The sequence below is a fragment of the Phoca vitulina genome, unplaced genomic scaffold, assembly GCF_004348235.1.
Source record: "Phoca vitulina isolate PV1807 unplaced genomic scaffold, GSC_HSeal_1.0 scaffold96, whole genome shotgun sequence".
Classification (NCBI taxonomy): domain Eukaryota; kingdom Metazoa; phylum Chordata; class Mammalia; order Carnivora; family Phocidae; genus Phoca; species Phoca vitulina.
Window position 1 is genome coordinate 393,410 of NW_022589799.1, and position 15,006 is coordinate 408,415.

At 35.3% G+C, this 15,006-nt stretch overlaps 1 protein-coding gene across 1 annotated transcript in view; it reads left to right on the forward strand.

Annotated features, from left to right (window-relative positions):
- LOC116627311 (filaggrin-2-like) overlaps positions 1-8,040 on the forward strand; it is a 40,251-nt gene extending 32,211 nt beyond the window's left edge. Inside the window, exon 4 of the mRNA XM_032397058.1 lies at positions 7,899-8,040. Coding sequence (XP_032252949.1) covers positions 7,899-8,040 — 142 coding nt within the window. The remainder of the gene's footprint in view (positions 1-7,898) is intronic.
- The last annotated feature ends 6,966 nt before the right edge of the window (positions 8,041-15,006 follow it).

A 15,006-nucleotide genomic window follows, 5' to 3' on the forward strand; every position in this document is an offset into this window, starting at 1 on the left:
CATATGCAGAAGAATGAAACTGGACCACTTTCTTACACCATACACAAAAATAAATTCAAAATGGATGAAAGACCCCAATGTGAGACAGGAAACCATCAAAATCCTAGAGGAGTGATCCACGATTCATTGTTTTTGTATAACACCCAGTGCTCCATGCAGTATGTGCCCTCCTTAATACCCATCACTACATCAAAAACTAATGATGTATTGTATGGTGACTTAACATAATAAAATAAAAATTTTTAAAAATCCTAGAGGAGAAGATAGGCAGCAACCTCTTTGACATCAGCACAGCAGCTTCTTACTAGACAGGTCTCCTGAGGCAAGGGAAACAAAAGCAAAACTGAACCATTGGGGCTTCATCAAGATAAAAACCTTCTGCACAGTGAAGGAAACAATCAACAAAACTAAAAGGCAACCCATGGAATGGGAGAAGATACATGCAAATGATATATCAGATAAAGGGCTAGTATCCAAAATCTAGAAAGAACTTCTCAAACTCAATACCCAAAAAAATAAGAAATCCAGTGAAGAAATGGGCAAAAGACATAAATAGACATTTTTCCAAAGAATACATACAGATGGCCAACAGATACTTGAAAAGATGGTCAACATCACTCATCATTAGGGAAATACAAATGAAAACCATGATGAGATACTACCTCCCACCTGTCAGAATGGCTAAAAATAACACAAGAAAGAAAGATGTTGGTGAGGATGCAGAGAAAGGGGAACCCTCTTATACTATTGGTGGGAATGCAAACTGGTGCAGCCACTCTGCAAAACAGTATGGAGGTTCCTCAAAAAGTTAAAAGTAGAACTACCCTACGACCCAGCAATTGCACTACCAGGTATTTACTGAAAGGATACAAAATTACTGATTTGAAGGGGAACACGCACCCGAATGTTTATAGCAACATTATCAACAATACCCAAATTATGGAAGGAGCCAAATGTGCATCAACTCAGGAATGGATAAATAAGTTGTGATATATATATAACTAACAACATTTTTCACAGAGCTAGAATGAACAATCTTAAAATTTGTATAGAACCACAAAAGACCCTGAATAGCCAAAGCAATCTTGAAAAAGAAAAGAAAAGCATCATAGGTTATATATAGTTTGAGATTTCCCCTCTTCCACCATCTGTGTGCCAGCATCCTATAGATAAAGCATCTCTGTGCCAAAGAACACCAAGTGATATCAACACATTCTTCACAGCATGGCTGTACTGTTAGGGAGGAGAACATGGCACCAAGGAGGAATTCTGAGTGGCCAAATTAGGAGAAACAAAGACAAAATTGTTCTTCCTCCAAACTTTCTAGGTAAAGAAACCTTTGGGTGTGGGAAATTGGAGGTCAGTTTGTACCAGACACACTACATGCACTGGTTGCTTTGTTGGAATGTAAGTCCTGGTGCCCTGTGTTATAGGAGTTTTGATAATCAGAAAGGATCTTCTAATATAATATCATAAGCTGAGTGCAACCTGTGTTGAGCACTCTAATACAATCAAAGGTGAGAATATAAGCTTCATTGTCAATGAACCATAGAAAGGATGAAAAATGAGGCAACTCTGGATTCAACTGGAAATAAATCAAGCCAGCAAGCAGAGGTCAGCTCCCTCCCTGATAATAAACAATTTGTCATTATTAAAAGGCCACTAATCTAAACTCTGAAACCCATTTTAAGCAACATCTTACCTTAGCTTTGGGGAGCATGGTAAATGAAAGTGAGTGAAGCTCTGCTTATAAGCACATAGAGTTACCAAATAGAAGTTTACAAGTATTCTCTTTGTATTATAAAGCCATCTAGCACAAGGAAGTATGGAATTTGGGAGGGAAATGCGTCTATTTTCAAAAGATTATTTAGATATCTTAAAATGTCTCTTCTATTGCTGATTTTCTCATTTCTTCATGAGGTACATTGACAAAAATCTTGTGTCCTCCTGTCTGCCATAAAGTATAGCAATTAGGAAGAGAATGAAGTGGAGAGTCACCTTCTGGTTCCAAATCGCTTAGCTGTATCGCAGGCTTTACCACCTTCATTTAGAATTAAGGCTTTAAGGGTTAAGTGGTTATCAGTCTTTCATTACAACATAGACATGAGGGGTAGAAGAAGCAATTTCCCATAGTACAGCAGTTAGAAAAGAGGAAATAGAGCTAGACTGAAATATGCAAATGAGATCATCTGCTTGGGCTGAAAAAAACAAAAGAATAAAAACAGGATCTATGGAGCTCAAGAACTCAGATACCAGTGTAGACAAATTACTGCCAGCTTAAAGTCATTACTTCAAGATTCCACTAGGGCTGGAAATGAAAAAAAAAAAACTGAGTTCTAATCTACTGCTATTACTTGACTTACTACAAAACACTCAGTATTTGTCTTATTTATTCCACTATGGATCAAAAGAAGAAAACTAAAATTTATTGAATGCCTACTTGCTATGTTTCAGACACTTTCCCTACAACAACCTTGCACATAAAAAATTAGCCATACCTTCTACAGACAAAACTGAGGGTCAGAGAAGTTAAAAAAAAAAAAAAAAAAAACTTACATGCACATAGCTGGTAAGCAACAAAGCAATATTCAAAGTCAGACACCCCACACACAAAAACTCAGGTGTCAACCATCCCTCAGGCTACACAACACAGAACTCTGACACCCCAAAAGCACACATCCAATGCTAGTTTCTCTTACTTTCTTTCCTGTATAAGTTAGTTCATGTCTCTTCTTTTAAACAGATAGGTACGTAGGTAGGTAGGTAGGTAAGAAGGTAGGTAGGTAGGTAAGAAGGTAGGTAGGTAGGTAGGTAGGTAGGTAGGTAGGTAGGTAGATGATAGATGATAGATAGATGATAGATAGATGATAGATATGATAGATAGATGATAGATCGATAGGTAGATAGATGATAGATGATGATAGATAGATGATAGATAGATAGATGTTAGATAGATGATAGATAGATGATAGATAGATATGATAGATGATAGATCGATAGGTAAATAGATGATAGACAGATGATAGATAGATAGATAGATAGATAGATAGATAGATAGATAGATGATAGATACAGATAGATGGATGATAGATAGATGATAGATGATAGAGATGATAGATTGATAGATGATAGATCAATAGGTAGATAGATGATAGATAGATGATAGATAGATAGATAGATGATAGATAGATAGATAGATAGATAGATAGATAGATAGATAGATAGATAGATGATAGATAATAGGCAGACAGATAGATGATAGATACATAATAGATTTTTTGATTTTTAAAATATTAACATTTCAATACCTCACTTAGCAGTATCTTTCCCTTTTGTCAAGAGGGCTTTAATAAGACCATTCAATGCTTCCCCTTCCTCAAATTCTCGAGATGAATTTTATCAGCTCTGATGTTGTTGAATTGCTCCTCTGGCTGGGTGTCTTTTTTTTTTTTTTTTTTTTTTTCTGTCTGGCTGGGTGTCTTAAAAACCAATCAACCAATAAACAAATCACATCTCATTCAAATTAATTTATTCCAAGTAGTACTAAAAAATGCATTAGAGCCTGTAATTGTTTACAATTGGTGCAATTCCAGGGGCTGGAGGAGAGTTATGTTGCCTCTCAAAACACACCACATAAACTCCAGATGTGAATATTTGGAATAGTAGGAGAATACCTGAGAGCCTTTATTTTCCAGCAACATTACTATCTAGTTCCTATTGCTCTTTTCTTCCAAATCCTTGCCTCACTTCACCTAATACTTTTCCTGAGGAGTTTTGTTAGGCTCAGCCAGCCAAGCCTGTGGTAATAAATGGTTGAGCTCCACCTATGTATGACAAAATACATTTCTACAGTTCTCCTTCAACAAGTAATCTGAGAATGTGGGATGGGCTGATCAGCAATCCCTCTCTGATTGGTTTGGTGACAGAATCCAGATGATCCAGATAATGTGGGTGTTATCAATGCAACACCAGGGTCACTCATTCATTCATTCATTCATTGGAAGGAAGTTAATAACTACTTAATTGACAGACACTATACTTGGTACTAAAGTTACAAATAGGAGAAGACACTGCCCCTGTCCTTTAGGAGTTTACATGTTCATCAGGGAGACTAACATATGAGAAAGCAACAGATATGAATGTGTGGCAAGTGCTATAATATACATGACCAAGGGAACTGTGTTTGCAGTGAAGTGATTAGCTGACTGATTAAAAGTGAAGAAACAGGATTCAAAGAATCTTAAGAGGAGAATTTTGCAGTGGGTCTCCAGAAATGGCCAGGAGTTATCTAGGATTGCTTGGAAAGATTACTCCAGGCATACCTAAATATGAAGTATGTGTAAGGTCTTAAAGTAAGAAAGACCATGATCATCTCAGGCAATCTGAAAATAATTCCACATAGCTAAGACACAGGTTGTACATGGCAGCATGGCAAGAAATGATGCCAGAAGGATAGGCAGAGGCTGGATCACAATGAACCTTATAAGCCTTGCTAAGAACTTTTGTCTTCATCTATAAGCTATGAAGCATATCAAAATCACATGATCATATATTCATTTTGGAAAGATTTTTTTGTGGCAGAGGAGCAAGACTGGAAGTGTGAGGACCAATTTGGAAATTACTATAATAATCCAGGTAAAAGATGACAGAGGTTACCTGGGGTGTATAGGAGGGGCTGGATGCAGAACATATTTCTGAAAAGATTTGGGTTTAGATGTTATACAGTGACTGAATCAGACAAAGTTGTCTAAGGTGACATGCTACATTTCTGGCTTGAGTTACCAAATAGAACAAGTTTATAGGAAGTAAAAAAAAAAAAAAAAAACACAAGACTCTGATGAAAGTGTAAACTTCATTGGTATTTTCTTTAGAAGGCATTTAATTTAGGTCAGGTCACTGGTCATATACAGAAACCAGAAGTTCAAAATTGACTAGAAGGTCTACTGCTGTGCTGCATTTGGCAGCACACCAACCACTGGTTCACACTATTTAAAATATGAATTAGTTAACAATGTTTAGAAATTGGGAGATGGTAACCCCCAAAAAAGGCCCTGGATTTCTGTTTTCTCTCAAGCCAAATGTCCAGCAACCCTGGGCCAACATCCCCTCTCAACAGTCAGCTAAATCTGAATAGTTGTAATCTCATTTTGGACAGGACATGTGCAAGCCAGTTCATGAGGGTTCCCATCATTGTTGAGTGTCTCCCTGCCCTGAAGGTGGTTTCATTCACTTAGACCAGTATACAGACATGGATCTTCTTAAGGAAATCAACTTCCAAAATCCTCAACTTCTACATGTATTCTTTCCTAAACGTTTTCTAAGAACACATGCTGTACTTAAAGTAAGACCTTCTTCCACTTAAACAAAAGAAATTACCCATTACCCAAACCTTAACATTGTGCATTGCCCAAGGCTGTACAGCCCTCTCCAAACAAAGAAATCATTTGAAATATTGATCATACAGATGCCTCCTTTTATTTCTCTGTGTTGTACACATTTCTGTTAAGAATAAAGCATGACGGGCGCCTGGGTGGCTCGGTCATTAAGCGTCTGCCTTCGGCTCAGGTCATGATCCCAGGGTCCTGGGATCAAGTCCCACATCGGGCTCCCTGCTCGGCAAGAAGCCTGCTTCTCCCTCTCCCATTCCCCCTGCTTGTGTTCCTGCTCTCGCTCTCTCTCTCTCTGTCAAATAAATAAATAAAATCTTAAAAAAAAAAAAAAAGAATAAAGCATGACATTAAAATGGAGGTATTTGGGCCTCTGTTGAAATACTCTGAATTTATACATAATTTAGAATAGGATAGAAAATATGGTAAAAATTTGTATTTAATTTCCTCACAATGATCTGGAGGTAGAGTCCTCAGAGGACAAAGCAAAAAATCATCAGTATGACATTCTGCATGCTAAAAACATTTTTTTTTCAAGTATTTAAATATATGCAATTCTTGTTAATGATTCTTATTAATCATTCTTGGAATGTGTTATTAGCTCAAAGTAAAAGTACCTTTGGAACAGCAACAGCAGTAAAAATTACTGATGAAGCTTTTAAATTTAACTAGACTGTATGTTAGGACTACCAAAATTTTCCCAGAAGTAGCATCCATGAAAATACATCTTAAAGATGAAATATGGGCAACTCAGACATGCATTACAATAAAGAACTCAAAGATAGAGAAAACGTGGTCAAAAAAACTGAGAGAATTTTGAATGCAGAAAATAATAGAAATACTTTTTTTAAAACTCCTAACAAAGTAAAAATAATATCCATCAAAAATGAGGAAGAGGAGGGAGAGAGAGAAAAAGTATAAGTGTACTAATATCTTCATTTCTCACAGTAGGGAACCATCTTGATTTCTGCTTAGGTCATGATTTCAGGGTTGTGAAATCAGAGCCCCACATGGAGCATGCTTAAGATTCTCTCTCTCCCTCTCCCTCTGCTCCTCCCCCAACTAAAAAAATTTATTTTTGGAAAATTGAATTTAAAAAACATTTATTATCATCCCAAAATTGTTCATGCTCTTTTCCTCTTATCCTTAGAGAATCTTATAGACAGTATGTCAAGTAAACTTATCTTCCTTTATCTTCACTTCAGAAAAAATTTATACAAGTCAAATATGAATAAAACTTAAGATAATATGTAAAGTTGTTAAATTTTTATTTAAAATTACATTTATGTAATTTACATAATGTAATAATAAATAATGTAATAAATAATAAATAAATAAAATAAATGTAATAAAATTACATTTATGTAATTATGTAAATAAATATCATTTATGATATCATGATATAAAATGAATTTTGTCTAACTCTCCATCCTGCTATATACCTACAAAGACAGATGTATGAAATACATCACAAAAGTTAACACTGATTATTTTCATATAATAATGGTGATTTTGTTGCTGTTTTCTTTTATAATTTTCTGTATTGCTTGATTATCTTATAAATGATATGTATGCATCCTTTTAAATAAAAAATCCTTTAAAAATAAAATATAAAACAATTCATGTTTACACTCACAAAAGCACAAAGTATACACAGAAAAAGACTTTGGAGACAACTAGGAATAAAAGAGAACTGGGAAGCAGAAGAAGGAATTTTTAAGAAGTGTTATGGTGGACTCATAATTTAACCCCTTTAATGTACTTTAGGAGACCCAACAGGGATTAGAATTACTTTTTAATAATTTTTGTTTGTTATACTCTGCTTCTGGAAAACTCTACTATACACTTAAGAAATAATGGCAATGAAAAAAAGACAAATAATGTTTTGGCATTAGAATGAAAATAATATATTTTGACTTCACAGGTACCCCAAGACCACATTTTGTGAACCGCAGCCATAGAAAATTTTAGCAAGCACTTGAAAAAGCATAACTCTATTCTTGTTAGGTTTTGAATAAGATTTCTAAGCCTTGGATCCTCTAGGTAAAAAAAAAAATGAGAAAATTTTGGAATATGAAGCCAATCTTTGGGTTAAACTAACATTGACTGAATGCCCATCATTTTGCAGGTTCTAGAAAAAGCTAAAATTCTCATTTCACTGGGTTTCAACTGGTTTTCTTACTCTCAGAGCTCACCTTTCAGAGCTTTTCCAGCCCTGAACATTAACAATTGTACAATTAATCATAGTTTTCCAAGAAGCTAAAAATCCACAGGCCTAGCTTATTTATTTGTCAAGGAAATTGAGGTTGCTGTTTTAACACTGACAAATTCCATTACAGTTCTTTTTTAAAAAATTATCTGTTGTTGGCTTACAATGTGCAGATGGTGGCAAAGGGCTTTACATGGATTATTCCATTTAATAATCATATTAACTTTGAGAGTTAGGTATTATTAGTCTTTATTTTATAGTTGATGAAACTTGTTAACTGTTTTTGTCTCTGTTTGTTTTAGGAGTTTGATGAGTGGAAAGAGGAAAGGACAGTATGAAAGAGTCTCAATGATTACCTTTAACAGAATTTCACAGCTGAAAAGGACAATGAAGAGTATCAGGATCAACGGCACTAAACCTTCTGTTGTTTTTGTCGCTCCATAACCATTTAAGCCACTCTCTCCCAAATGGCCTCTGCATCAAAAAAATGCATATGCCTACCTACACACAATTTTTTCCTATAATTTCAGGGACTTCACAGACCCTGTTAAGGTCTGCTCATAAATATTGCCAGGTTAGGGACCCCATGATAATCCCTTTATTTTTCATTTGGGGAAAGTAAATCCCAATGTCATACATACATATTTCCTTTTGGAAATAGAGCCAAAGAGAAATGGATTTATGTAGGTATAGACTGAGGTTAAAAGCAAATTCAACATGAGAACCCAGCTTTTTAAGTAGTCTCAATGGATTTTTTTTTCTTATTTTTCATATATCAGCATATTATATAAACATGCAAGCCTGCTAGTACGAGTCACCTTACTACTATAAATAAAACTCACATCAAAATCAACCTACCCTCTATTAGACATAAGCATAAAAATTACTGTGCAAATCATCAGTACATACTGATTCATTCTTTCAACAAATATACCAAAGTAATAAAAACTGTTTTTAAAATTAATTTTAATTATGAAATAATATATAAACACATTTTTCCTTTTTAAAATTAGAATATTTATACATAAAGCTAGTCTCTCCTGACCTTCATCTCAAATCAAACCCTTTCCTCCCCTCTCCAGGGATAATCACTGGGTAGTTAAGCTTGATTCCTCCCAGATACCTTAAAAGTATTTTTAAAGGGGCGCCTGGGTGGCTCAGTCATTAAGAGTCTGCCTTCAGCTCAGGTCATAATCCCAGGGTCCTGGGATCGAGCCTTGCATTGGGCTCCCTGCTCCGCAGGAAGCCTGCTTCTCCCTCTCCCACTCCCCCTGTTTGTGTTCTCTCTCTCGCTGTCTCTCTTTCTGTCAAATAAATAAATAAAATCTTTATTTTTGTTGTTTGTTTTTTTTTAATTTTATTTTATTATGTTATGTTAGTCACCATACATCACCAGTTTTTGATGCAGTGATCCATGATTCATTGTTTTCGTACAACACCCAGTGCTCCATGCAGTACACACATAAACAGGGACACAGATAAAATATTTAACATTTAGCATGTATTTTTAGATAAAATATGTCATACTGTACTTGTTTTGCATTATACAGTTTTCACTGAATAATGTTTAGAAATGTTGATTTAAATAACATAATAAAATAAAATTTAAATAAATAAATAAATCTAGTTCATTCTTTTTAGTTACAATATAGAATTCCATGATATGGATATACCAAATTTTATTTAGCCATTCATCTATTGGTAGGCATTTAAGTTGTTTTGACTTTTCCAATATTACAAACAATGCTGCAATAAATATCTTGCCCTTGTCTCCTTGTCCATGCATGTGTTTCCTTAGGGTGGAGCTCTAGAAGTGGAATTACTGGCACATAGGGTGTGTGCAATTCAATTTTAAATTTAATAGGTATTGCCAAATTGACCTTTAAAGTAACCATCAATTTACACTCCTATTAGAGATGTACAAAAGTTCCCTTTTCCCAGCACTGGGTCAAAAGTTCATATTATCAACTTTGGAAGTTTTATCAATCTTATAGGTAAATGACCGAATCTATCATTGTTATTTTAATTTGCATTTAACTAAATACCAGTGAGTGTCTTTTCTAAATTTTATTGCCTTGTTAGGTTTTCTTTTCTTTTTTTTTTTTCATTGCCATTACCATAAATTCCTAGGTATAAATAAGGGCAGTAAGTCATCCCAAACATAGAGAAGTACTGAACAGTTACTATTCACAAAGCTTGACCATAGATGAACATTTTTAGCCCCTCCACCAATTTTTTCCACCACCCACTCCCAGCTCCCACTTCTGGCAACCATGAATCTGTTCTCTGTGTCTATGATCTTAGGTTTTTGTTTTTTGTTTTTTGTTTTTTTTTAGATTCCAATATAAGAGAGATAACACAGTATTTGTCTTTCTCTATATGCCATATTTCACTTAGCATAATGCCCTCCGGTTCCATCCATGTTGTCAAAATGGCAAGATTTCATTCTTTTTTCTTCTTTCTCAAATTTTAATTTAAATTCCAGTTAGTCAACATACAGTGTAATATTAGTTTCAGGTAGTTGATTCATCACTTACATACAACACCCAGTGCTCATCATAACAAGTGCCCTCCTTAATACCCATCACCCATTTAACCCATCCTCCACCTACCGTCCTCCATCAACTCTCAGTTTCTTCTTACAGTTAAGAGTCTGATTCATGGTTGGCTCCCTTTTTTTGGCCCATGTTCATCTGTTTTGTTACTTAAGTTCCACATATGAGTGAAATCATGGTATTTGTCTTTCTCTGACTTCTTTCTTTTAGCATAATACTCTCTAGTTCCATCCATGTTGTTGTAAATGGCAAGATTTCATTATTTTTTATGGCCGTGTAATATTTCATTGTATACATACAACATCTCTTCTTTACCTATTCATCAGTCAATGGACATTGGGCACTTTCCATAATTTGGCTATTGTCGATAATGCTGTTATAAACGTATGCATAATGACGTGGATGGAACTGGAGGGTGTTATGCTGAGTGAAATAAGTCAATCAGAGAAAGACATGTATCATATGACCTCACCGATATGAGGAATTCTTAATCTCAGGAAACAAACTGAGGGTTGCTGGAGTGGTGGGGGGTGGGAGGGATGGGGTGGCTGGGTGATAGACATTGGGGAGGGTATGTGCTATGGTGAGTGCTGTGAATTGTCTAAGACTGTTGAATCACAGATCTGTACCTCTGAAACAAATAATACAATATATGTTTAAAAAGAAGAAGAAGAAGAAGATAACAGGAGGGGAAGAATGAAGGGGGGAAATCGGAGGAGGAGACGAACCATGAGAGACGATGGACTCTGAAAAACAAACTGAGGGTTCTAGAGGGGAGGGGGTGGGAGGATGGGTTAGCCTGGTGATGGGTATTAAAGAGGGCACGTTCTGCATGGAGCACTGGGTGTTATATACAAACAGTGAATCACGGAACACTACATCAAAAACTAATGATGTAATGTATGGGGATTAACATAACAATAAAAATTTTTTAAAAATCAGTATGCATATATCACTTTAAATCAGTATTTTTGTATCCTTTGGATAAATATCTAGTAGTGCATTGCTGGGTTATAGGGTAGTTCTATTTTTAACTTTTTGAGGAATTTCCATACCGTTCTCCAGAGTGGCTGCACCCAGTTTGCATTCCCACTAGCAATATAAGAGGGTTCCCCTTCTCCACATCCTCGCCAAAACCTATTGTTTCCTGTGTTGTTAATTTTAGCCATTCTGACTGATGTGAGGTGATATCTCATTGTAGTTTTGATTCATATTTCCCTGATGATGAGTGATGTTGACCATCTTTTCATATGTCTGTTAGCCATTTGTATGTCTTCTTTTGAGAAATGCCTATTCATGTCTTCTGCCCATTTATTTATTTGGGTGTTCAGTTTTACAAGTTCTTTAAATATTTTGGACACTAACGTTTATCAGATATGTCATTTGTAAATATCTTCTCCCATTCTGTATGCTGCCTTTTAGTTTTGTTGATTATTTCTTTTGCTGTACAGAAACTTTTTATCTTAATGAAGTCCCAATAGTTTATTTTTGCTTTTGCTTCCCTTGCCTCAGGAGACATATCTAGTAAGAAGTTACTACAAAAGAAAAAAAAGGAAGAAGAAGAAGAAGTTACTACAGCCAATGTCAAAAAGTTACAGCCTGTGTTCTCTTGTTGGATTTTGATGGTTTCCTGTCTCACATTGAAATCTTTCATCCATTTTGAATTTATTTTTGTATATGATGTAAGAAAGTGGTCCAGTTTCATTCTTCTGCATGTGGCTGTCCAATTTTTCTAACACCATTTGTTGAAGAGACTATCCTTTTTTCATTGGATATTCTTTCCTACTTTGACAAACATTAGTTGATCATATAGTTGTGAGTTCACTTCTGGGTTGTCTATTTTTGTCCATTGATCAATTCTGCTTTTGTCCTAGTACCATATTGTCTTGATCACTACAGCTTTGTAATATAGCTTGAAATCTGGAATTGTGATGCCTCCAACTTTGTCTTTTTCTTTTTTTTTAAAGATTTTATTTATTTATTTGACAGAGAGACACAAGCGAGAGAGGGAACACAGCAGGGGGAGTGGGAGAGGGAAAGCAGGCTCCCCACTGAGCAGAGAGCCCGATGCAGGGCTCAATCTCAGGACTTTGGGATCATGACCTGAGCCAAAGGCAGATGCTTCATGACTGAGCCACCCAGGTGCGCCTTTGCCTTTCATTTTCAAGACTGCTTTGGCTATAGGGGTCTTTTCTGGTTCCATACAAATTTTGGAATTGTTTCTTCTAAACCTGTGAAAAATGGTGGTGGTATTTTGAAAGGGATTGCATTAAATGTGTAGATTGTTTTGGGTAGTGTAGATATTTTAACAATATTTGTTATGCCAACCCATGAGCATGGAATATTCTTCCATTTCTTTGTGTCATCTTCAGTTTGTTTTGAAGTGTTCTATAGTTTTCAGAGTACAGATCTTTTACCTCTTTGGTTAGGTTTATTCCTAGGTATTTTATGGTTTTGGGTGCAGTTATAAATGGGATTGATTCCTTGATTTCTCATTCTGCTGCTTCATTATTGGTGTATAAAAATATATACAATGGAATATTACTCAGCAATCAGAAAGGATGAATACCCACCTTTTGCATCAACATGGATGGAACTGGAGGGGATTATGCTAAGTGAAATAAGTAGAGGAAGACAATTATCATATGGTTTCACTCATAAGGAATAGAGCAGGGGACCAGAGGGGAAGGGAGGGAAAACTGAATGGGAGAAAATCAGACAGGGAGACAAACCATGAGAGACTCTGGACTCTGGGAAACACACTGAGGGTTACAGAAAGGAGGGGGTGGGGGGATGGGGTGACCGGGTGATGGGTATTAAGGAGGTCACATGTTGGGATGAGCACTGGGTGTTATACACAATTAAGGAATCACTGAACACTACAACAAAAACTTACAATGTACTATATGCTGGTTAACTGAACATAATAAAAAAAAAGAAAAAAAAGAAATGTTAAGAGATTTCTGTATGTTGATTTTATATCCTGTGACTTTACTGAACTCATGTATCAGTTCTTTTGTTGTTGTTTTCAAGTTTTTATTTAAATACTAGTTAGTTAACATATAGTGTAATATTGGTTTCAGGAATAGAATTTAGTGATTCATCACTTATATATAATACCCAGTGCTCATCACAAGTGCCCTCCTTAATACCCAACACACATTTAGTCCATCACCTGCCCATCTCCTGTCCAATAACCCTCAGTTTGCTCTCTATAGCTAATAGTTTCTTATGGTTTGCTTCCCTCTTTTTTGTTTTCTTCCTTCCCCTATGATCATCTGTTTTGTTTCTTAAATTCCACATATGAGTGAAATCATATGGTATTTGTCTTTCTCTGATTTCTTTTACTTAGCATAATACACTCTAGCTCCATAAACATCATTGCAAATGGAAAGATTTTGTTCTTTTTCATGGCTGAGTGATATTCCATATATACATACATATATATATACAGATACATATATATATATGGAATATCCATATATATTGGAATATGTAGATACATATATATCTATACAATATATACAATGTCTTCCTTATCAGAACTTAATCGAACTTGTGTATCAGTTCTAAGAGTTTTTTTTTTTTTTTTTTTGGTGGAGTCTTTGGGTTCTCTATATAGAGTATCACGTCTTCTGCAAATAGTGAATGTTTGAATTCTTCCTTGCAGATTTGGATATCTTTTATTTCTTTGTGTTATCTGATTGCTGAGGCTAGGACTATCAGTACTATGCTAAATAACACTGGTGAGAGTGGACATCCCTGTCTTATTCCTGACTGTAGAGGAAAAGCTCTCGGTTTTTTCCCCATTGAGGATGATATTAGCTATGGGTCTCTTGTATATGACCTTTATGATGTTCAGATATGTTCTAGCCCTACATGGTGGAGGGTTTTTATCAAGAATGGATGCTGTATTTTGTCAAATGCATTATCTGCATCTATTAAGATCGTATGGTTCTTATCCTTTCTTTTATTAATGTGGTGTATCACACTGATTGATTTGCAAATATTGAACTACCCCTGCAACCAGGGAATAAAACCTACTTGATCATGGTGAATGATTCTTCTAATATACTGTTGGATTCAATTTGCTAGTATCTTTTTTTTTCACTTTTGAACTATTAATGACTTTTTCTAATTTGGAGATATAACAAAGCACAACTGTATGAACACATAAAGTACATTTTAAAACATAAGCAAAACATGCATAAACTGGCCACTTTAATTAAAGCAGTCCTGAAATCTTTACAAATGTAATAATTATTAACATAATGAGATATCTGTGACAACCATAAATAATGCCATGTTTCAAATTTGAGAAAGATAGGATACAAAACTGTTTATCATTTTTTTTCCCCTGAAACTACCAGTCTACCGTTGATAAAACTGTACTTGGAAATATTTCACTGCTCCAAGAGATTCTTTTTTTTATTCATCTCAGAGGTAGAGTTTAGTGATTCTTCAGTTGCATATTACACCCAGTGCTCATTACATCAAGTGCCCTCCTTAAATACCCATCACCCAATTATCCCTTCCTCCCACCCACCTCCCTTCCAGCAATCCTGTTTATTTACTAGAGTTCAGCATCTCTTATGGTTTGTCTACCTCTCAATTTTCAACTTCTTTCATTTTTCCTTCCCTTCCCCTATATTCATTTGTTTTGTTTATTAAATTCCACATATGAGTGAAATCATATGGTATTTGTCTTTGACTGACTTATTTCACTTAGCATAATACCCTCTAGTTCCATCCCTGCCATTGCAAATGGCAAGATTTCATTCTTTTTGATGACTAATATTCCTTGTGTGTGTGTGTGTGTGTGTGTGTGTGTGTGTGTGTGTGTGTGTGTGTGACA